This window comes from Silene latifolia, chromosome 2, assembly GCF_048544455.1.
Source record: "Silene latifolia isolate original U9 population chromosome 2, ASM4854445v1, whole genome shotgun sequence".
NCBI classification, from domain to species: domain Eukaryota; kingdom Viridiplantae; phylum Streptophyta; class Magnoliopsida; order Caryophyllales; family Caryophyllaceae; genus Silene; species Silene latifolia.
The window spans coordinates 185,478,096-185,502,155 of NC_133527.1; the positions used below are offsets into that span (position 1 = coordinate 185,478,096).

Sequence of the window (24,060 nt, forward strand, 5' to 3'; positions counted from 1 at the left end):
CGTCGATATTAACGAATCCGGATTAATAATCTACTCCTATATGGATGTTGAATAACTAACCCGTCCAATTAGTTGGTCAATAAGTCTCTCTTGTGACGGTTATATCCGTTACAAGCTTGTGACGGGTCAAGTATCACTCACATGGCTAGATAAGACAAAAGTAAGAGTGCTTAGGGAATCCCAAACGATTTGTCTTTATCTATTCAAGTGAGTTTTATTTGACCCGTCACAAGCTTGTGACGGATATCGTCCGTCACAAATGAGAATTTGTGTTAGTTGGCAGGTTACGGGTCCGTATACACTTCCCCACGCGGCACATCTCCCCATCTAATTGTCAACACAATTCGCATTTCACCCCCACTCCCGACAATACCGAGAAACCCACGAAAATGGTAGCCAAAAACCGGAACCCGCCATGGTCAGACCTCCCACAAGAACTCCTCTCCACTATAGCCAACTCCTTAACCTCAAACCCCATCTCCATCTTCACCTTCCGTTCCGTTTGCCGTTCATGGCGATCTTCATGTCCCCCTCTTTTCAATTCGCCCCTTCTTTCACCTCTTCTACCTCTCTCCCTTCCCTCTACTTCTTATCACAGTTTCGACGATTCTACCGGTTATTCTATCCTATCCGTCACAGTAATCTACGCTCTCTATCGCCCTCTTCAACTATCACAACCCGAATCCTCATCGCCCGATGCTTGGATTTTATTCGTCGATGAATTCATCTCTAGTAAACTTGGTATTCGAAAACCCTTCTCAAACGTGTCGTATTTTACCCCCATCAATTTTCCAACCAACATTAATTTGATTGATTCTAATGTTCGTGAATTGGGTAGGTTTCATAATTTTAGTTACTCTACTTATTACAATAATGATGGCAGCTGTAAGCTTAGTAAACCGCGATTTTGTGTTACTGATGTTAATAAAGTGGTTATGTTTCCTAATGTTTCGGCAGCTATTGCTCTTCGTGATGACGGGACATTGGAAATGTATAGGTTGGATGTAGGAATTAATGACGGAATTATAGAATGCGAGAATAAACATGATGGTAAAGGGTTTCGCTTTGACGACATTGTTGAATTTAAGGGTAGGGTTTTGGGTGTTGATCGTAGGGGTAGGGTTTATGAGATTAAGTACCATTCGTCTAAGTTGACCCCTTTTGTTGCTCCCATTTGGAGTGGGGGTGGAAGGAGAAAGCGGTTGGTGGAGTCGTTGGGACGGTTGTATATGGTTGTTAGGTGTTATGTTGATCCCGGTCATTACAATAAAATGGCTAGATACAATAAAATGGCTAGATTCAAGGTCAAGGAGGAGATTGGGAAGAAGATTAAGTTTAAGGTGTATGAGCTTAATGAAGGGAAGAAGAAATGGATTGAGATTTCGAGTCTTGGTGATCGGTCTTTTTCTTTTGGTCGTAATTTCTCATTTTCTGCTTCTACCAAGGAATTAGGAACCTCTGTAAAGAACTGCATTTTTTTCACTAGACATAGTTTTCTGTCCTATAGTTCGAATGCTGATGACTTTACGGGGTTCAAAAAGTGTGAGCTTGGCCTTGATATCAGTGTATGTCACTTGCACGAGGCTGATCATTTTGGTGATATTGAATCCTACCCTGGCTACTCGGATTCGTTATGGCCACCACCGAATTGGCTTTGGTCTATTGACAGGTATATGTACAAATGTTTTATTTTGACTTAGCCACGTGATTCATTTTATGAGAAAATTATGAATCTACATTTGATTTCAGCATTCCTGAATGTGAAATTACCCCGGGATTTATATTCCACCCGTGGTTGAGTATATCCTTCTCAATTCATTTGTACCTTGATGCTTCCGACAAGGCTTGTATCACGATGATTGAAGTGAGGGAAGTCGTTTAACTAGAGGATTTGTATGATCACATGCCGGTGAATTACTCTATGCTTGTTTTGAATTTATGCAATGTGAATATGTGTCCTTTTCCCCTATCCCATTTTCCTCCTTTGATTTCCTTTTTTGTTTTTAATAAAAACTTGAAGCTATGAAATCCCATACTCCAATTGATCAAATTTTGTTTGGATAACCCATGGTGAGTTGGTGATCATGAGTGATTTTCAGGCACTGATGTTTCTGACTTTCTGCTCTTTATTAGGAGGGTTCGTAAAAGAAAAAGTAACTTAAATTGGAGGCAAAAAGAATCATGAAATCAATTTGGGGAAAGGAGAGGCTCAGTAGAGCAAAAAGAAGACGGAGGATATGAAATTTGGATAAAAAGTGGCAACTGACGTAAATATCCCCGTAATCATGTGCTTTCAGGAACTTAAAGTTGGTTTCTTAATTCTATTGCCGAAATGATTTTGGTGTTCGAGATAATAAGAGAAAAATATCAAGTAGCGTTGTAGGCGTTACAACTAGAGTGGAATTGAAACATCGTCTAATTTCCTCAAGTTCTGAATTTTTCTTGCAGGTTGAATCGTGTTACGATACTTGAAAGTGCAATTGAAGGAATACTTGACAAGGTTCCTGAGAACTATAAGGTTTTCTCTCTTTTATGCCCACTGCTAAGACTTTGATGCTCTTACCTGTATTTTACTGCACCATGAAGTTGAATAGTTCAGACACTTAACATTAAGGCACAAATAGTTGGAAAATATTAACTACCACCATTGGTACTAGTAAATTGAATGGACAAGGGGCCAAAGTTCTCAATGTATTTAGTAAGAGTCGTAGTTTTAGAGAGAGCGTTATAGACGCTTCAGATGATTGTATGCTGAGGCACATATGATGGAACTTTATTAATCATCATTAGCATTTAGCGCTAGTATTACGTGAATTTATGGTAGCTGCCAGATGATTATTTTTTGATGATGCTAAGATCTTTTCCATTTTAAGTGGAGCCATGACTTGCAAATCTTTGAGTTCGGAATATTATGAAATTAAGCAGACTCGCTAGAGTGTGTGCTTCTTCTAGCGTTAAATAGCACTGGGTGGATGGAATTATCAATGCAATTTGTATCACGGCTCATTTGTAATCATCCTGTTTGTGTTGAATCGTAAGTTCGTAACATAGGGGTAAGGCTATATATATTTGACCTATTATCTCCCAGTTGATGTTAATGTTTAAGATTTGTGGGTGCGCAGCTCTGTTGCACTGAAAGATGGATTAGTGTCTCTAGTTGCACGTTTTCAGTTTATTATTTCCATACGTTTGTTCAAAATATGTATGTGGAATTTTGAACAAAGATATGGAAATGACTTGAAATGAGGGAGTATGAAGCATGTAGAAGTCCTGTAAATTGACAATTGTGTAATGCAGACCGATGTTGAGAGAGCTGATGACCCGAATCCAGCCGTCCTGAAATTTGTGAAGGTTATTCTCAGGTTGAAGAAAATGGTGATCAAATTCCAAGAGGAAGAAATTGCGTGCAAGAATAAACTTCAGCAGGCAACGGACAAATTGAATCAAGTACTCGTAATTATTACTCCTATCTCGTGCTTTATTAAAATATAGTGATGATAGGCTTCTTCCTCTTAGAAATTATGAAGTATATGAGATTCATCACTTGTTTGTTATTTTTAGGTGGACGACTTGTTTGAGCAGACAAAAACATGGAGTCATGCAACGGCTGAAGAAACATATGGAATTACTGATTTTTGCAAGATGAGGCAGGCTTATCATGAGGGTTTTTCAGACTTGAAATTAGGCATACTGCGTATGGATTCACATCTATTCTGTATCGAGGAATTTTTCACGGAAGTGGAAATGTCCATGACACCACGACTTGCGCCTATAGTGACACTGGCACAGTAGTCTCCAAACTTGGTTACTCTCGAGATTCGAAAAGCACATTTTGTGGCTTTCATGACATAAGTCTCATATCTGTGACATGATTGGGTGTTACATTTATCTTTGATTACTTGTGAATTGTCTCAACAACTCGATCATCTAAAGCTGTAGCCTGGACTCCCGAGAGCAAGTGCTTACAGAAAGTCTAGTAGGTTTGGTCTGAAACATGATCTGTTTCACGTCGTTTTTGTGTAATTTTTTGCAGTTCTGATGACAATTACTTTTAATGTCTAATTTCATTTCATAATGAATTCGGAGGAGCAAAAATCTGTGTTTCGATTTTTGTAAGGAATTTATGGGAAGATAAATTGTTTGGATTATTTCCCTCTGTGAGATTCACATTATTTCCTCCATAAAGACTACAAAGTTGGGGTCTTTATTCTATGAACATTGTTGTTTGAAGTAATGAGCATATGGAGGGTCCATGGACGGGTCAATCTGGTTTGAAGACGAGAAGTTGTTGACCCTAGTTGCGAATTTTGAGCAGTGGGAAGTCCCTATGGTATGTACCAGAGAGTGCAATCATGTCCCTTTGGGTTAGATTGTGCTTGGTAAACATTAATACAAGCTGAGCTAAGTTGAATTCGAGCTCAGGTAACTTCCCCGTCACGTCTGTCGCCTTGAACAAGAGCCCATCTCGTCGTCCAAGTTCCACATTCAATGAAGTGCCTCCTGTCTATACATAATCCATTGCAAGTAGGGATGGCAATGGGTCGGGGACCCGACCCAGACCCTGAGGGTCGGACCCTAACGGGTCGGGTATGGGTCTCATTTTTTCAGACCCAATGGGTATGGGTCGGGTATGGGTCTTCAGAAAATATTTCGGGTCCGGATCCGGGTCTAAGTTATGAGACCCATACCCGACCCTTAGACCCTTTATTAAAGAAAAAAAAAAATCAAAATTACAACTTTTCTGAATTCATACTGACAGACTGTAGAAACTCAACTAAGGCTCTTTCTCTTCCCTCATCCCATAAAGTGATAAAACTCAACCAAACTCTTCTGACAATACCACCACTCCACCACTGACACAAGAAAACCACCACCACAGCACTGATACGCGACCAACAACCACCTCTCTAATAGCCGGCGACCGACAACCACCATTAACGGCAGATTAATAAACTCATAGTGTTAAAGTAGTATGAATTTTTTCTTTTTTAATATTATAGACCCATTGCTGTTAATCTTGTTACTAAAGTGGCTGAAACTCGGACCCATGGGTAAACCCAGACCCTACCCTTACCCATAGGGTCCGGGTATGGGTCCTCAAATTTTAGACCCTTGCGGGTCTGGGTCGGGTACGGGTCCAAAGGAAAAATCTCGGGTCGGGTCCGGGTCTAGGCGAACCCTACCCATTGCCATCCCTAATTGCAAGAATGCATAATTATACAAATTTTATTATCTACACTTCCGGTCATTGTATTAAATCTAGGCTACGATTCAATTGTCGAGTATTTGTTGTAGAGCCGTATAGGCGTTACTTCAAATGCTCGAGAAAATGGTTACGGAGTAATCCGTATCCGACTCTATACTATTGAAAATGGAAAATGGGGGCTCCGGGCTCGTATGATAAAATTAGTGTAAGAGACTACTCCCTCCGTTTCAGTGATATGTTTATTTATACTCTTTTTATTTCCTAATCACAAAATAAAAGAAAAACATCTCACTAGAACAGAGGGTGTAGTACTCAATCTTAAGTTACAGCTAGTCTTGCTTGTGACGGGGCTAATCCCTTCACAAGTTTGTGACCTCTCACAAAAAGGGAGAGGGGACAAGGTGGGGCATACCCATGTGCTTCCCACCGGCAATGGGCATTTTGTGATAGGTAACGGTATCCGTCACAAGTTTGTAACGGATATCGTCCGTCTTCAATGAGATTTTGTGCTTCATTTATTTTTGAAACTTCAAATTAGAATAGTGTTAAAATATTTAATATTATTCATTATTTATCTGACCTTAGATCGTTTAGGGACAAAATCTAGACCGTTGAAAGAGTGTTGATGGAAATGATGGTCTATATACCCCAAAACCCTATGTAAACCTCTAGAAGATACCCCATAATTTCAGACAACATTTTAATTTTATTTTAATATTTCAAAACTCAAAAGCAAAATACAAATGGCGCTATCTCGTGCACTCTCCAACATCAACAAATACATTTCCTCCACCGCAGCCGTCACCACCTTCCGCCGCAACAACAGCTCAGCCGCCGAAGAACGATTATTAAAGACTGCCAAGTACAACGGTTTCCTAACCAAAGGCTTTTCACTCTCAGATCTGATTTACTTCACTGGCAAGGACTACGTATTCCGGTTCGACGTACCCGGAATCCGTCAAGCTAACCTCCGCTGCACCGCCACCGGTTCCAAGTTCAGTTTCACGGCCCAGGAGCCGAAAACACACCGGTTCGGGATAGGAATCTGTGAACCGAGGTATTATGAGGGTCAAATTGAACTTGACCCTCTTGTTTACCAGCCGGAGCGGTTCACTGCTAAGGTCAACAATGGCGTCCTCTTGATTCAGATTCCCAAAATCCTGGGTTCAGCCGGTATGGGTTGGATTTGTGTTTACATTGGTCAGCTGAAGGCATACGTTGATGCGGATGGCAAAACCACTATTTCGCCCAACCCGTATTATTAACTATCTTATTAATTAATTAATTAATGTTTTAGTGGTATTATTAGTGTTTTAATTGGTGGATAATAAGCACCAAAAATATCTTAGTCTAATAGTTAAACGGATAATAGGTCCGGTTCGAATCTCCCTCCCCTCACTAGACCAAAAAGCAAAATAACAGTACGGCAGTAAATGGGGAATGTTCTTGTTCTTAGGTGGTTGTTTATTAATGGGGATTGCCTTCTACTTCTATTAATTAAGTACTCACTAAGTATTGTAGTTCGTTGCTACTTAATGCAAACTACCCAGTATAATAATCCCTCCTATTCACTATATTCTTCCCCTTTATTTTTTACCCAAGAAATAAGGAAGTGAATTTGGACCACACAAAATACACTATCCCACTTGCCATTGAATTTGGACCACACAAATCAACCCAAAAAAGAAAATAGGGAAGAAAACCCGAATAACAAAATAAAGAAATAGGGAAGAAAAACCCTAAATAGGAGCGAGTATTTGTTTCTTTTAATTTTCAATGTTTTTGTTTTGTTTGATCTAATTTTTAAATGCGTAATACCTTTGATACGGTGATACATCATTTCTTGTTTAAGACTGCTCACACACTTAATAAAAAAATCCAGGATTTTTTGAGAGATTTTAACTTTCAACGTTTTTAAATTAGACCACCAACTGATGGTGATAAACTTATACTTCAGCCGAGCAACGGCCCATCGACTTGGGAATTGCACGCGACAAGCATTCATAATTGTTCTTTACAGGTTTTTTCAAACTACTTGCTCAATCGTGCGCTAGCGCTCATGGTCCTACTGTTTCTAACTACAATTTAATCCAAACCAAAGGTATGTTTTTTTGATACTACTTATGACCGTAGAGAATCTTTGATATTACTCATGACCGACCCAAGTCACCCGACCAACTCGAGCAAACCTCACCTAGTAGAACTCGAGAATTTTGCAAACTGAACCTGACCAGATATATAATGACCCATAACCCAACATGTTAATAAGAACAAGAAGCCCAAGACCTAATCCTAGCCAGACTGGCTCCAAGTAAACGGCTCCCTCAAGCCTATAATAGAATTATACAGTAGCTGTTAGAGTTGGCCATCAGCACGGGCTGGTTCGGACCCGGCCCGCTTTGACCCGTTATTTTATGCAACTTGGCCGGACCCGACTTTAGCCCGCCGTTAACCCTGGCCTAGCCCGGGTCCTAAAATTTCAGCCCGGCTCGGCCTTGGCTAGCCATTTTAGCAAAAATAAAATAAAAAAATTGTAAGGCCCGCCAGCCCGACCCGCCATTGGCCCGCCTCAGGTCCTGGCCTGGGTCAAACATATCCCAGCCCGGTCCGATCAAGCCCGCCCCTTCCCCCTGACATGGCCCGGGCCTGACTTGGAAAGCCTGGCCCGCCCGACCCGAGTACAGGTCTAGTAGCTGTTAACATACTCCCTCCTAGTCACTATATTGTTTCCATTTGATATGTACACAATACTTAAGGAAAAGTATTAAAATAGGAGTAAAAGAGTTGTGTGGGGTTGGTGATAGGAGAGATGGATGAATTATTAGTAGTTAAATAAAGAATTGTGGGGTCAAAACATAAAGGAAAGTAATAAAATAGGAGTAAATGTGTTGTGTGAGGGTTTAGTGATAGGAGAGAGGAATGAATAAAATTGATGGGGCATATTCTGCACCGCTGACCAAGTCAACATATTGAGCAAGGTCAAGGATATCCACAACAAGTCAACGACTCAGACAGCTTAGCCGATGCAACCCATCGGACTGTCACCTGGTCTCTACCGGCAACCGATCACCGGGACACATATCCGCGTACTCATATCCAAGACCCTCGGTAGGCCGACATGGGTCCATCGGCCGAGGGTAGAACGGTCTTTCCACCTGCTAGCCACTTGGCCACTTGGCCACTACGTGACAAAAGGTGAAAGCCTATAAATACTCCTCAACCTTCATTGAGGAAAGGATCCAGAAATGAACCTAAGAATCACTATTCATCTGGTAATATCTTCCTTATCTCTCTACAATATATCCTTAGCCGAGTAATAACAACTTATCCCACTAAGTTCACTGACTTGAGCGTCGAAGTGAATACGTTTGGCACAAAGCCAAGCCCTCATTTCGTTCATTGTTGCAGGAGAGGCCGAGAGGAACGATAGAGACGTGAGGAATCCAACTCGAGACATCATTCTACAAGCCACGGGTGGTAACCATACTTGCTCTGGAATCACACCCGGAACAATTGGCGCCGTCTGTGGGGATAGACACTAGAAGCTAGTCACATTCATTCCCAAACAAAAAAAATACACACAAAAAACCCACCCCCAAAGCCAAGAAGATGTCGAAAGAACAAGAGGCATTCGTGACCGACGAAACCGAATTCTACCAAGATGATACCATCCACAAATCCGGAGTTGTGCAACCCTCCGGTCAAGTGATTCAACCGAGTACGGATGCCAACAATACCGGACACTCCGCCGCTGCCGACAGGTCACCATCATGGGACATGTGGTTGACGTAGCAAAACCGAAGATGCTCCTAGACCTGGTGGGAGTACGCGGCCACACTGTCACGCCGACAAGAGCGGCGGAAACCGTCCAGGAGACCAGGGCCCAAAATGTGACCCCAAGAAACTTGAACGAAGCATTAGGAGAAGCCGACCCTGTCAAGACACCGGGGGAGCCCAAAGTGGTCGTGGTAGACCTAAGTCCTTCTCGCACTCGTGAGAAGACTGCGTCGCCGCGGCACGAACGAGGCACATCCCGGAGGAGCGAGAGAAGCCCAACTCGTCAGAGTTGGAGAAGAAGCCCGAGGAGAAGTCCTTCTCGCTACGAGGAGAGAAGCCGGACTAGGAATGCGAGGAGCCGATCGCCGCGTGTCGTCCGACATGTGGTCAGGCAACCCCTCAGCGCCTACGTCCTAGATACTCCGATGCCGACTAAGCTGAAGTTACCACCTATAGCATACAAAGGGGAAGGTGACCCGACTGACCACGTCGAGGCTTACGAGTCTCACATGTCAGTATGGGAGCAACCTGATGAGGTTTGGTGCCGAATCTTCCCAACGACACTGCATGGGATGGCATAGAGTTGGTACAAGGGGCTGCCCGACGGGTCGGTATACTGTTACGCCGACCTAAAGGACGCATTCCTAGCCGAGTATTCCTGCAACAAAAGGAGGGCCGTGGAGACATCGGACCTCCTGACTATCAGACAGGAGGGAGGCGAGTCTCTCCGGAGTTATGTGAAGAGGTTCGACGCCAAGGTTCAGCAAATTCGTGAGCTGAACAGCGAACTGGCAGCCTTCGCGCTGATGAAAGGCCTCCCAAAGGGGGACCTAAAAAACGAGCTTATCAAATGCGGCGGCCTGACCTTTGACGCCGCCAGACAATTGGCTGATCAAGCCATTAAAGTGGAAGACTACCACAAAACCTGGGTAGGCCCTAGCGAGGCCAAACCCTCAGAAAAGAGGAGCCGCCGGGAGGACAACACGCATGAATTACGCCGCGACAACAATCGATCACGGTCTGGTGAAAGACGCCGTGACAATAATAGGTCACGGCCCGATAAACCTGGCAGGAAACAGGACTCGACGGGCGCCGGGTGGAGTTCGGGATCGTACCGCCAGAGGCGGTATAGTGATAAGACCCCCCTCGTCGTATCGGCCGCCGAGGTCTTCACCCTGAGCAAAAGCGAGGGCCAGAAGTGGGAAAGGCCCCCCAAGCCGAAGGGAGACGGTGACACGAGCCAGTACTGTGAGTACCACGGCCACACCGGTTACCTTACTGACAACTGCCAGCATCTGAAGAATGCCATTGAAGAGTTGATCCGGAAGGGGAGCCTCGGCAAGTACGTTGCTAAAAGCCAAAAGGCTGAGGCCGGCAGTTCAGATAAGAAATCCGTCTTCGAACGGATATGAGTGATTCACGTTGTCATCGGGGGCAACGAGAACGGAGGGTCCGCTCATGAGCACAAACGGCACCTGAACGAGCTATATCAGGCCATCAACTTTGTGCCCAACACAGCGATCCCCGCTTCCAACATCCCCGATATGACTATTGGAAGGAAGGACTACGAAGGAGTCATCGCTTCTCACAGCGACCCACTCGTAGTCAATTTGGACATATCCAACCACCTGGTCAAGAGGTGTCTGATTGACACAGGCGCCTACACGAACATCATGTTCAGGGAGTGCTTCCTCAGCCTCGGTCTGAAAGTCAAGGATTTAAGCCCCTGCACCAACCCACTATACAGCTTCTCCGGGGCCGGCCTGGTACCACTGGGGTCAGTAAGACTGCCTATGATGTTCGGCGAAGGGAATGCGGCTAAGAATGTCCTAGCCGAGTTCGTGGTCATTGACGGCTCGTCCGCCTACAACGTCCTCATAGGCCGAATCACTCTGAGTGAGGCCGACGCAGTGATGTCCATCCGGGCCCTAACACTGATGTATGTCTCGGACCGGGGGGAAGCGCATAAGCTCGTCTCCAAAGACGAGAAGGACGAGGTGGTCAACGTCCAGATAGCTGACAGAGGATGCAACATGCAATCCCTCAAAGTGGCGAAGAAGTAAGAGAAAGGAAAAAGTCCGTCCTTACAGCAGGAGGGCGACCTCATAGATGCAACAAGTGGCTGACTGGGAAGGTGTGCCTGTGATGAGCCTTTAGGACGTTGGTCATCTCGAGAAAAATTTATGTAGCGGCGGAGGTGTCCAAAATAGCTGTGGGCACCCCAACGCATGTTTATACCTAACGAAAAATCATCCAAGTCTTCCATCAAAGTGTCCATTTTTTTCTTTCCCATCAGTTATTTAGAGGAAGAAGACGTCGTCTCACACTGTCACATCGACAAGAGCGGTAGTCTCCATAAAGAAGCAGGCGCCGTCGCAGTCACTCCAAGTGGTAGACGCCACGGCCGTCATCAAGAAATAAGACGCCAGCTCACACTGTCACACCGACAAGAGCGGTAGTCTCCATAAAGAAGCAGGCGCCGTCGCAGTCACCCCAAGTAGTAGACGCCACGGCAGTCACCCCAAGAGGTAGACGCCGTCGCAGTCACTCCAAGTGGTAGACGCCACGGCCGTCATCAAGAAATAAGACGCACTCACATTTGTCACACCGACAAGAGCGGTAGTCTCCATAAAGAAGCAGGCGTCGTCGCAGTCACCCCAAGTAGTAGACGCCACGGCAGTCACCCCAAGAGGTAGACGCCGTCGCAGTCACTCCAAGTGGTAGACGCCACGGCCGTCATCAAGAAATAAGACGCCAGCTCACACTGTCACATCGACAAGAGCGGCCGTCATTACCAATAAGCAGACGCTTGCTCACACTGTCACACCGACAAGAGCGGCAATCACCCTCAGGAAGCAAACGCCGCGGCAGTTACGGCCAGCGCAGTTGATACACGCAGAAACGATCAAAACGCCTTAAAAGCGTTTAAACAAAGTCGGGATGCGCACTCTAGACGCTAAGTACAGTTGATACGCTCAACTATTAGCGCAAGGAAACTCAAAGTGAAGTAAAGACCTAGGTCAAGCCGAAGAAAAAGGAAACGAACTCTTATTAAAAATGATAAGTTACAAGTGAGGAGAATACAGACGACGACCGTCCCCATAAGGATAAGCCAAAACACAACCTACCAAAGTTGTACAAAACACAAGGAAAAGAAAAACAAAAGATTACAGGCATCATTTGAAGCGCCAAAAGTGGCAGGGAGGGAAGGCTTAATAATTGGCTCCCGAACAGCTGAAGCTATCCGAGACGCCGGGTGAGCCTGGTGACGACCGCCCGTCTCCCTATGCCTGTTGCTGAAAGGAGCGGGGCAGCGGGTAGTCATCCGGCACCTTAACATACACCCACCGACCTTGCCAGCCTTTGCAGGAAGAAAGCTTGTCAACAGAGACATAACCCTGCTCCGTTTGCACACTGTACCATCCGACGCGGCCAGAGATTGATGACCGGAGTGAGTGAAGCCGGCGGAATAAATTCACCGTTGGGGCCTCTCCCTTGAAGAGACAAAGCCAGACAAAGCCGACTATGGTCCTCACAGCCAACGGGTGCAGTTGGGCAACAACAACGTTCATGGCCCTAATAATGGCCATAACGTACTCATTCAGCGGAAACCGGAGCCCGTACTCCAAGTGCCGCATGTATACGCCGGTGTAGCCCGGCGGAGGGCAACAGACGGCCTGACCCTCCTCAGGGATAACAATTTTGTATCCCCTGCCAAAGAAAAAATGACCCTCGAAAAATCTCTCGCCAGAACAACTGGCGAAATTATGTGTCCAAGCACGGTCAAGACGGACCTTACAGGCGTCGCCGTGATCCATAACGTACTCCCTCCCCTTAGGACGAGCCCTTTCAGCAGCATCACCAAAATCGTCTGCGTCATCATCGACGTCATCGTCATCCTCCCATTCCTCCAAAAATCGAGGATCAACTTCAGGAGAAGGAGACCTAGGGCCCCCAGACCTTATCGGGATGGCGTCTGGTTTCTCCTCCTCATCAAGACGCGACGGGGATCCCCCCGGCGCAGGAGTGCTAGTCCCAGCGTCAGCAGAAGACATAATGGCAATGATTATTTAACAAAATAAGAAAGGAATTTTGTTTGTTTACCTTGAAGAAAAACGCTCGCCGGATTAACAACTCTGAAAGTTAGAAAAAGAAACCCTTGAAAGTTTAGAGAGAAAAATTTTGGGAGAATGAAATTGGTGGCCAATTTCACGGAACAACTGCCCTATTTATAGAAAAAAAAAAAAGCCCATAAAGAAGGACCAATCAGAGAACAGCCCATGAAGCGTCAGCCAATCAGCAAGCAGACACGTGTCGGACATGCAACCACGGAATGTCAATCGTCGCAACAGTTAAACGTCAATCAATGCAACAGTGATCAAGCGTCTTCAACACGCCCTTTCATATCTCTGCCTATTCATCCTCCTCAACTAATTCCTAGGTATCTGCTCTCCGCCGGCCACAAGGTCAACCGTGCTATGGAGCACCGGCCTGGGGGCAATCAAAAGCAACCGGCACTCCCAACCCTGGTCTCGGCCAGCGTCACTTCCTTTTCCACATCGGATGCCCTTTACACATCCAATCTGGAGGGGGGATATATATGGTACGGCCTGATAAGAACCAGGCCGAGATAGAAGAAGCCGATTCAGAAAAGTTTCAGAAATTACTTTCGCAGAATATACGTTCAAAGATACATCGGAGCCCATACCACGGCATAGACTACGCGGGGGGCAAATTGATGGGGCATATTCGCACCGACCGACCAAGTCAACATATTGAGCAAGGTCAAGGATATCCACAACAAGTCAACGACTCAGGCAACTTAGCCGATGCAACCCATCGGCTGTCACACTGGTCTCGGCCGCAACCGATCGATCGGGGACACATATCCGCGTACTCATATCCAAGACCCTCGGCCGGCCTGACATGGGTCCATCGGCCGAGGGTAGAACGGTCTTTCCACCTGCTAGCCACTTGGCCACTTGGCCACTACGTGACAAAAGGTGAAAGCCTATAAATACTCCTCAACCTTCATTGAGGAAAGGATCCAGAAATGAACCTAAGAATCACTATTCATCTGGTAATATCTTCCTTATCTCTCTACAATATATCCTTAGCCGAGTAATAACAACTTATCCCACTAAGTTCACTGACTTGAGCGTCGGAGTGAGTACGCTTGGCACAAAGCCAAGCCCTCAGTTCGTTCATTGTTGCAGGAGAGGCCGAGAGGAACGATAGAGACGTGAGGAATCCAACTCGAGACATCATTCTACAAGCCACGGGTGGTAACCATACTTGCTCTGGAATCACACCCGGAACAAAAATAAAAGTAAAAGTTACCAAAAAAGGAAATGGGAACATTAGTGGAATAATTCGTTTCGGAAAAGTGGGAACATTATATTGACTGGGAGGGAGTATGATTTATTTCCGTAAATATGTTGTATTCTTAGTATATATATTTCCCATGTATTTCTGTATCAAGACACATTCTAACAATCAATAATATCGATTATATATTTCCCATGTCTCGATGATCAATTACCCTAACCCGATACAACCCTTTCGATTCATCTCTCCATCCCTAGCACGAACCCCCCTCGGCAAGATCATTTAAATGGAACGTAAGTAATTTGTTTAGCAAGGATAAAAAATGGTAGGCCGTAACCGAAACCGACCATGGTCAGACCTCCCACAAGAACTGCTATCCACCATAGCCAATTCCTTAACCTCAAACTCCATTTCCATCCTCACCTTCCGCTCCGTCTGCCGTTCATGGCGATCCTCATGTCCTCGTCTTTCCAATTCATCCCTTCTTTCACCTAATTCCTATCACCGTCTCTATGATTATGCTGGTGGTTGTTGTTTCCTATCCGTCACAACAATCTGCGCCTTTTATCGTCCCCTCGAAACTTCATCGATTGAATTCTCATCATTGTCGCCCGAGGCTTGTGTTTTATTCCTTGACGAGTATACCCCTGGAAAACTCAGTATTCGCAAACCTTTCTCAACTGAATCTTATAATAAACCCATTAATTTTCCTAACAACATTAATTTGAATGATTTTAATGTTCGTGAATTGGGCCGGTTTCATAACCTTAGTTACCCTACTTATTTTATTACGCCTGACCTCCTTAAACCGCGGTTTAAGGATGGCATTGATACGGTCATTATGTTTCCCAATGCTCCGGCTGCTATCAATCTTATTGGTGACGGTACAATATGGATGTATAGGTTCGATGTAGAGATTCATAAGGAAAAAGTCAAACGACTCAGACCCGAGATTAAACATGATGGTAATGGTTTTCGCTTTGACGACATTATTGAGTTTAAGGGTAGGGTGTTAGGTATTGATCGTAGGGGAAGGGTCTATGAGATTAAATATCATTCGTCTGAGATGACTTCTTTTATTGCTCCCATTGCGGGTGGAGGTGGAAGGCGAAAGCGGTTGGTCGAGTCATTGGGCTTGCTATATTTGGTAGTTAGATGTAAAGTTGACCCTCGAAAAAATGATAAAAATGATAAAAGCACTAGATTTAAGGTGTATGAGCTAAATGAAGGGAGGAAGAAGTGGGTTGAGATAACTAGTCTTGGTGATCGGTCTTTTTCATTTGGCCGTAATTTCTCTTTTTCTGCTTCAGCTCAGGAATTAGGACCTTGCGTGAAGAACTGCATTTTGTTCTCGAGACAGAGTTTCCTATCGTATAATTGGAAGGATGATAACCATATAAGGTCCTCTAAACTTGAAAAAAATGAACTTGATATCGGAGTATACCATTTGCATGATGCAGAACATTCTGGTGCGATTGAATCATACGCTGGCTACTCGGATTCATTATGGCCACTACCAAGTTGGATTTGGCCTATAGACAGGTAAATGTAGGAATAATTATCACACTCGTATGTTGGTATTAGGAATGCTGATGACTGTAGGTGTTTTGATTACAAGGCAAATCCCTAAAGACATGAAGGTTGTTGGTCCTCTTTTCCTTTCAGGTTGAAGCGTATTGGGATGGTTGAAGCTGCAATTGATGAAATACTTGACAGGATTACTAAAGACGTGAAGGTACGTCCTCTTTTCTGCCCACCTTTAAGACTTTTGCAAAGACGGGGGATAAGGGGACTAATAAAATGACTCGTTAGAGCATATGTGCTTCCTTCATTGTACAGTAGTATTCAGTCAATTAAATTATTTCTGCAATGTTTATCATGGCTTCTCTAAACATTTAATTGGCAATTTCTCAATGCAGAAGAGGTTAGAGAGAGTTGTCGGCCGTTATGATGGCTTAGTGCAACCGGTTGTCCAAGAACAGCTAAGGGGGATTCTCAAGTTGAAGAAAGTGGCTATTGGCTTCCAGGAGGAAGAAATCGACTTCATGACTAAACTTCGTCGTGATCATGTTTTAAGCTCGGCAATGAGCATGTTGCGTAAACGTGATGCTTTGCTATTCAATATTGAGGAACAAGCCACTACTGAAGTGGAACTATCCCTGAAATATATTTCAAATTTAAATATACTACCCGGCCAGTAGTCTCCCGAACTATCCCTGAAATTACTATTTGTCTACATTTTTGGTGGCTTACATGACAATAATCTTATAGCTATGATGTGAATGGGTGTTATATTATGTTGATTACTTATGAATTCATGTCAGCAACACGATCATATTCAACCCGGTTACGTCTGTCGCCTTGGACCTGAGCCCCATCTCGTCGTCCTAGTTCCACACTGAATTTAAATTGGTACTATTATAACTCTTGATCAATTCGTTTAGGAGAAATTATGTTCTAATGTTTGGCTCTATTAAATTTTGATTCTGACAAAATTGGACTTTTTATTTTAACATTTTGTTATAGGTCTAGAATCTCATAGCTGATTGTTTGATACCATAAGTAAGCATTTACGATGGTCTCCAGTTCGAGACGTAACAATTAGAATACTCTTGCGGGTTTAACCTGCAATTTGTATCCCTCATAAGTCGTAATTCAAACTATCGTCTTTTTGTTACTTTGGTATTTACAATTAGTTTGTTATAATTAGTTGCATCTTGCCATCTTGGTTTGTTAAATCACCTTCATAATCGACCAACAAGTGGAGTGGTACATGACGGTTATGCATAATTATACAAATTTTATCGCGTCTGATCATTATATTAAATCTAAGCTATGACACAAATATCACTACTACTTTGTGAAATTTTTATGGTTAAAGCGATCATATTTCGAAGGCCGTGAGGGCCAAGGGTTGAGATTAGGCCGTGATGACTCATGAGTGTCAGGGTCATGCATTTTATTTTTACCATACAATTCTTGAGTATTTATATGTTACTTCGACTGTTCAATTAATCAAGAACATATTCACGGAAGAACTTATATTCAATTCTAGACTCATGATGGAAATGCAGGCTCGTCTTACTAAATTAGTGTAAGAAACTGGTGCATAAACACCTACAATATATTGGGGTCGTTACAAGAGAGATCATCTCTTCCGCCAAATACAAAAATTTCTCTCCATTTCATTTAGGGGTGTTTGGTTGGAACTTTTGGATTAAATTGAAATCCATTATAGTGTTTGGTTGAAAGGTTTTTGAATGGAGTTAGATACCAATGTAATCTAACTTCATTCCAACCCATTGAAATCTCATACCCCATGTATAAACCCAAGTTTCTAAATCCATTTCACCCTCCTCAATCCATCCAAGATCGAACCAAACACGTGTGAGCAACTATGGGTTCTAACTCCATGCCTCTATTGTATCGCAGTCCATTCCGATACTTTGAACCAAACGACTCCTTAATTAATGTTGTAGTGGTATTATTATCAGTGTTTTAGTCAGGACCGGCCTAATGGGTGTACAACCCGTGCCTAGGAACAGGGCCCCCAATTTTTTAGGACCCAACTCAAAAGCCTGCTATGTAAAAAAAAAAAAAGAATTAGCCTAATATGTGATCACTGATCAGGTTCTCCCCTTCCCCATATAATCCCAAAATAAACAACCTTCCATCTTCTACTCTAATCAAATCCCTAAAATCTCTCAATCTCTCAATCTTTTAGTTTGTGCAGCATAACAATGGCTAATTACCGGTCTGGTTGTTTATTAATGGGGGATTGACTTTAATTAATTAATTACTAAAAAGTGTAATATTTGCTTCAATTAATTCTCAAGGTTTTTTCTTGTTTTATCTAATTTGAAATGCAATATAGTTTTGACTTGGTGATAAATCGTTTTTTGTTTAATAAGACTGTTTCAATTTAAGACCGCTTACACACCCAATAAAATAAAGGTAGAATAAAGGGAATTTGAGAGACATTTTATGTTATGAGTCACGACGGTCTTAAATAAGACCAAACGATATGGATGATGGCAAAAAAAGTGATGCTTGGTAAAATATATCCAAGTGAAGGTATGTGGGCTGCTGGGTAATTTATGTTCAGTTGCAGGGCCAATAGGTTTGACGACATGATGAATTGATGATGCATGTTGTAACTTGTAAGACCCAACTTGGTTTGATATGGTCATTCAAGTTAATCCGTGTTTGGCTAAAACCCATCATTGCTTATCTTTGACTAAATATATTTATCAACTTGTTATCGATCGGTCTGGGAATCTAGAACGTAAATAAGAAATAAAATGAAAATGGTAAATGGGTCCATAATTCGGCCAAATAATGACCACCATGACTAAAATGTACGACGACTTGAGAATCTTACGAGAAAGACATTCAATAACATTTTTTACGTATTTTTTCCATATACTATAGTTGCTCGGTTGCTCCATCGTACGCTAAAGCGCAGGGTCCTACAGTTTTTAGCAATAATTTTTGTTATTGTTGGAGAAAGATGATGATTATAAGCAAATACTTCAACATAACAAATGTAAGTCCGTAGCTAATACACTGTAGACGGGATGTCTTCCTCACAAAATGAGAATGGATAGTGTAGGTGGGCGGGAAATGGCAATTGGGATTCTCTCCATTTATGCCTCTCTCCATTTCCTTCCATTTCTTATTAACGTTCAATATTTCGTTTTGAAACGATCCAACGGTTGATTGTTTGATAAGTTGGAGGATGAATAATGATTTAATATTGTTGTATTAGAGGAAATGGAAGGAAATGGAGAGAAAAGGAAATGGAGAAGATCCATACTCGGGAAATGGATATCCCACTTGCCCTCCCACTTGCATTTTGTTAGAGATTATCCGTTTACAATTTTAGACTACAATGAGACCGATTGTACTTTCTAAATAGGATTAGGATACGATAATTAATTTTGTTATGGGACGAATATAGTTACACATTTTAGTTGGCGGGTACGGGTACGGGTACGGGTACGGGTACGGGTACGGGTACGGGTACGGGTACGGGTACGGAGCAAGAGAGCAAATTACCCTCTTCCATTTCACATTTCACAGTTCACAGTTCACAGTTCACCCCCCAACTCCCCAGGGAACACCGAGAAAGCACAAAGAAATGGTAGGTCATAACCGAAACCCACCATGGTCAGATCTTCCACAAGAACTCCTATCCGCCATAGCCAACTTCTTAACCTCAAACCCCATCTACATCTTCACCTTCCGCTCCATCTGTCATTCATGGCGATCTTCATGTCCCCCTCTTACCAACTGCTCCATTCTATCACCTCACTTACCTCTCTCAATCCCTTTACCCTCTAATTCCTATTACTCTTACTCCGATTCTACGAGTTCTTCTTTCGTATCCGTCACAATAATCTACGCTCTCCGTCGCCCTCTTCAATTATCAGAAAGCAGATTGTCATCATTGTCGCCCAACGCTTGTATTTTATTCGTCGATGAGTTCATTCCTGGAAAGTTGAGTATTCGCAAACCTTTCTCAAATAGCTTGTATTCTACGCCCATTAATTTTCCTAATGTTAATTTGATTGATTCTGGTTTTCGTGAATTGGGTTGGTTTCATAATCTTACTTATACTTCTAAGCGCAGTAAACCGCGTTTTTGTGATATTGAAGTTAATAAAGTGGTTATGTTTCCAAATGAAATTGCTGCAATTAGTCTTCGTGAAGACGGGACATTGGGGATGTATAGGTTGGATGTAGGGAGTAATGACGGAATTACTAAATGCGAGACTAAACATGATGGTAAAGGGTTTCGCTTTGACGACATTGTGGAATATAAGGGTAAAATATTGGGTATTGATCGTAGGGGGAGGGTTTATCAGATTAACTATCATTCGTCTGAGATGACTCCCTTTGTTGCTCCCATTGCGGGTGGAGGTGGGAGGCGAAAGCGGTTGGTGGAGTCGTTGGGGAAGTTGTATTTGGTGGTTAGGTGTTATGTTGATGCTAGTCATAACAATAAATTGGCTAGATTGAAGGTGTGTGGGCCTGATGGGATTATTAAGGAGGAGATTAGGAAGATTAGGTTTAAGGTGTATGAGCTCAATGAAGAGAAGAAGAAATGGATTGAGATATCGAGTCTTGGTGATCGCTCTTTTTCTTTTGGTCGTAATTTCTCCTTTTCTGCTTCTACTCAGGAATTAGGAACCTCTGTAAAGAACTGCATTTTGTTCACTAAAAATAGTTTTCTGTCCTATAGTTGGAATAGTGATGACTCTACAGGGTTCAAAAAGTCTGTGCTTGGCCTTGATGTCAGTGTATGTCACTTGCATGAGACTGATCATTTTGGTGATATTGAATCATGCCCTGGTTATTCGGATTCGTTATGGCCACCATCAAGCTGGCTATGGTCTATTGACAGGTAAACGTAAGAATGGTTCATTTTGTAAAGAAATTATGAATCAGTGGGTAGTACATTTGATTTCAGCGTCTCAATGATTATCTTCCTTCTTTACTCCCAATCACCCCTTAGTTTTTGTGAGAGCCCTTGAGGTACGGTTGTTGGTAGTAGTCTTCGAGAAGGCTTGTATCCATTCTAATTGTACCTTGAGGCATAGTTTTCGATACTATAATTTCATCCCTTGTTGAGTGTCTCTATTGTAGTTATACCTTAACTCTTTAACAAGGCTTGTATCATGATAGTGGCAAATTACACGAGATTTATTTCTTATTTATTCTGTCGGAACAATGATTTTCCTAGTGCTCGACAATAATAATTAGAAATCAAGTAGTGTAGTCAGAAAAGAAAAATGTTAGGTAGCCGAACTCAAAATCTTGAACATTTGAGGTAGTGTGTTAGCAGAATACCCTTTGTTTCTGGTAATTAAGCTCATATGGTTGTTGTTACTAGCAAGGCAGCAACTCCGCATTTACCAAGTATATTCAAGTTGAAACTTGAAAATGTTATTTTGCTAGTAATTTTGTAGACATTACGACAAAGTGGAATTGAAACATCTTCCAGTTTATTCAAGTTTTGAAATTTTCTCCCAGGCTGAAACGTATTGGGATAGTTGAAACTGCAATTGATGGAATACTTGACAAGGTTCCTGAGGATTATAAGGTTCGTTCTCTTTTATGCCCACTTCGGCAACTTTTGTTTACAGTAATAGTGCACTAACCTGTATATTACTGCACCCCGAACTTGGAGACTACAGACAGAGTTTAGCATTCAGGCACAAAAGATGGAAATATATTGATCACCACTATCGGTACTAGTAAATTGAATGTATAAGGGGAAAAGTTCTCAACTTATTTGGTTAAAGTCCTAGTCTCAAAAAGCGCGCTTGAGACGCTTCAGATGGTTGAATGTTGATTGTTGAAGGACAATTGATGGAAATATATTAATCACCACTAAAGCTGAATATGCACTGATTTTAAGATAGTTGGCAAATGATTATTGTTTAATGATGCTAAGGCTTTTTCCATTTTAAGTGGAACCAATGATGTGCTTCTTCTATCGTAAAGTAGCACTCGGTCAATGCAGTTTGCATCATGGGTCATTCATAATCATTCTATTCGTGTTGAATCAGAATATCGGGGTAAGGATACACATATTCTACGCATTACCTCGCTGCACTAGGAGATGGACTGGTGTGTCTATTTGCAAGTTTTCAACTTATGAAAAAGTCCGGAATATTGACTATAATGTCTAGAATATGACATCCTTAGGTTCTTGCAAGTTCTCTTAAAAATTGAAGGGGAGCCTTGGCGCACCGGTTAAGGTGTTGCCATGTGAAATCCTTGGAGCGGCCTCTTGCCAAAATGGCATGGGAAGGCTTGCCCTTATTACACCCTTATTTTGGGACCCTTCCCCGGAGCCTCGCCTTGAGGGGACGCCAGCGCACACTTGGCTGCCCTTTTAAAGGCTATTTTTAAGTCCTTTTTACTACTCCATATGAAACATGTAGATATCCTGTAAACTGGCAATTGTTCAATGCAGACTGATATAGAGACAGATATAGAGGGAACTGATGATCTAAAACCGGCTGTCCTGAAGTTTGTGAAGGGTATTCTCAGGTTGAAGAAAATGGCGGTTAGATTCCGAGAGGAAGAAATTGAGTTCAAGAATAAACTCCATGAGGCAATGAACATCTTGAATCAATTACTTACAATTATTATCTCATGCTGTATAAAATTCTGCTGATGGGCTTTTTTCTCTTAAAGATTATGGAGTCTATGAGATTGAACACTTCTTTGTTGTTTTCAGTTGGATGGCTCGTGTCATGCGACGACTGAAGAAATACTTGGAAAGCCTGATAATTTGGAGACGAAGCAGGCTTGTAATGAGAGTCTTTTGCGCTGGGCATTAGGTATGTTGCGTGTACGTGATACGTACCTATTCTATATTGAGGAGCAGGTTACTGACGTGGAAATATCCCTGAATTCACGACTTGCGTTTATACTGACACTGGCTCAGTAGTCTCCATACTATTGTATACTTGAGATGGGCAGCACATTTTCGTGGCTTACTTGACAAAAGTCTCTGACATAGTTGGGTGTTGATATTTATCTCGATTACTTGTGAATTGGTGTCAGCAACTCGGTCATCTTAAGCTGTACAAGGGCTTAGCATGCTTACAGCGCAGCTAAGCCGCCTTGTTGGTTTTGTCTTCAACATGGTCTGGTTCACGTATTCTCTGTATACTGTTTGTCAGATTCAATCCTGACGACACTTTCTTTTTTATATTAAAATTTCATAATATATTCTTTTTTATATTAAAATTTCATAATATATTTCATAATCGGAGGACCACTCGATTTTTATAATGAATTTTTAGGAGGAAGATAAATTGTTTGGAATATTTACCTAATGAGATTCACTTTAATTCATATACTGGTATCTGGTAGTATCTTGAGTAATTCAAAATTTTCTAATTGGGGTTCTAATTTTTCACATTTTATGCACCATAGAATAATTGCTTGTTTGAATTTGATAGACTTGTGACGGATAGTGTCCGTCTTCAATGAGAATAATGTAGAAATGTATTTATGTAGATAGTGTCCGTCTTCCATGAGAAACAGTCGGTCTCACAATGAGTTCGACAAAAGAACAACAATCATTTTTCCGTCTCACTTTGTGAAGTGCTATGCCATGTAAGTATGTAACTCAAAAATTGTACTCCGTATTTGTATAATATAGAAATGTATTTATGTAGATATATTCCTAGTTACTCATCTATACAATTTAGTTAAAAGGCTACTTGAAGCATTTAAATTTAATCCAAGTGTAATTTTTCTATTGGTTAATAATAATCTATACAATTTAGTTAAAAGGCTATTTGAAGCATTTAATTTTAATCCGAGTGTAATTTTTCTATTGGTTAATAATAATCTATACAATTTAGTTAAAAGGCTACTTGAAGCATTTAATTCTAATCCAAGTGTAATTTTTCTATTGGTTAATAATAATTCACTTATATTAGTTACTTTATTGTCTAACTAGAATTAATATCTAAATACCATGTGTTACATACTTATAAATACTAGCAAAATAAAAAATATTAGTTGTAAACAAAAAAACTAATTAATACAAACTTTTTATTTTCCTCTCATAAATTTGCTATCAATCTACCTATTCATTTAACTTTTATTTATTTTATTTAATAGATGGCCTTTTTGTTTTTCCTCACAATTATACTTTTTATTTGTGATGGGGCATATTCTGCACCCGCTGACCGAGTCAACATATTGAGCAAGGTCAAAGAT

At 42.1% G+C, this 24,060-nt stretch overlaps 2 protein-coding genes across 4 annotated transcripts; both read left to right on the plus strand.

The window, feature by feature from the left end:
• Nucleotides 1-317: 317 nt before the first annotated feature.
• LOC141643739 (F-box protein SKIP23-like) lies at nt 318-4,240 on the plus strand. 3 transcript variants are annotated; one of them, XR_012543760.1, is made up of 5 exons: nt 318-1,669; nt 1,750-1,909; nt 2,449-2,518; nt 3,298-3,447; nt 3,562-4,240. XR_012543760.1 is itself a non-coding variant. In XM_074453030.1 (4 exons), the coding sequence occupies exons 1-4, from the start codon at nt 390-392 to the stop codon at nt 3,790-3,792; spliced, it is 1,731 nt and encodes a 576-aa protein (XP_074309131.1). In that variant the 5' UTR covers nt 318-389; the 3' UTR covers nt 3,793-4,240. The 3 variants fall into 3 exon arrangements, 2 of the variants coding, with proteins under 2 accessions (XP_074309131.1, XP_074309132.1); XM_074453030.1 differs by lacking the exon at nt 1,750-1,909; XM_074453031.1 differs by lacking the exon at nt 1,750-1,909 and having other exon boundaries at nt 3,363-3,447; nt 3,562-3,697.
• Nucleotides 4,241-13,916: 9,676 nt separating this feature from the next.
• Nucleotides 13,917-23,187, plus strand: LOC141641781 (uncharacterized). The gene is made up of 8 exons (XM_074450430.1): nt 13,917-15,853; nt 15,977-16,046; nt 16,231-16,508; nt 18,743-18,857; nt 19,272-20,716; nt 21,346-21,415; nt 22,295-22,435; nt 22,562-23,187. Exons 1-8 carry the CDS (start codon nt 14,634-14,636, stop codon nt 22,772-22,774), a joined length of 3,552 nt encoding a protein of 1,183 aa, XP_074306531.1. The 5' UTR covers nt 13,917-14,633; the 3' UTR covers nt 22,775-23,187.
• Nucleotides 23,188-24,060: the final 873 nt, after the last annotated feature.

Coding starts and splice junctions, on each gene's coding strand:
- LOC141643739 (XM_074453030.1), top strand. CDS start 390: ATGGTAGCCAAAAACCGGAACCCGCCATGGTCAGACCTCCCACAAGAA. Junction 1,670..2,448: donor TGGCTTTGGTCTATTGACAG/GTATATGTACAA, acceptor TTTTTCTTGCAG/GTTGAATCGTGTTACGATAC. Junction 3,448..3,561: donor CAACGGACAAATTGAATCAA/GTACTCGTAATT, acceptor TGTTATTTTTAG/GTGGACGACTTGTTTGAGCA.
- LOC141641781 (XM_074450430.1), top strand. CDS start 14,634: ATGGTAGGCCGTAACCGAAACCGACCATGGTCAGACCTCCCACAAGAA. Junction 18,858..19,271: donor AATACTTCAACATAACAAAT/GTAAGTCCGTAG, acceptor GGACGAATATAG/TTACACATTTTAGTTGGCGG. Junction 22,436..22,561: donor TCAAGAATAAACTCCATGAG/GCAATGAACATC, acceptor TGTTGTTTTCAG/TTGGATGGCTCGTGTCATGC.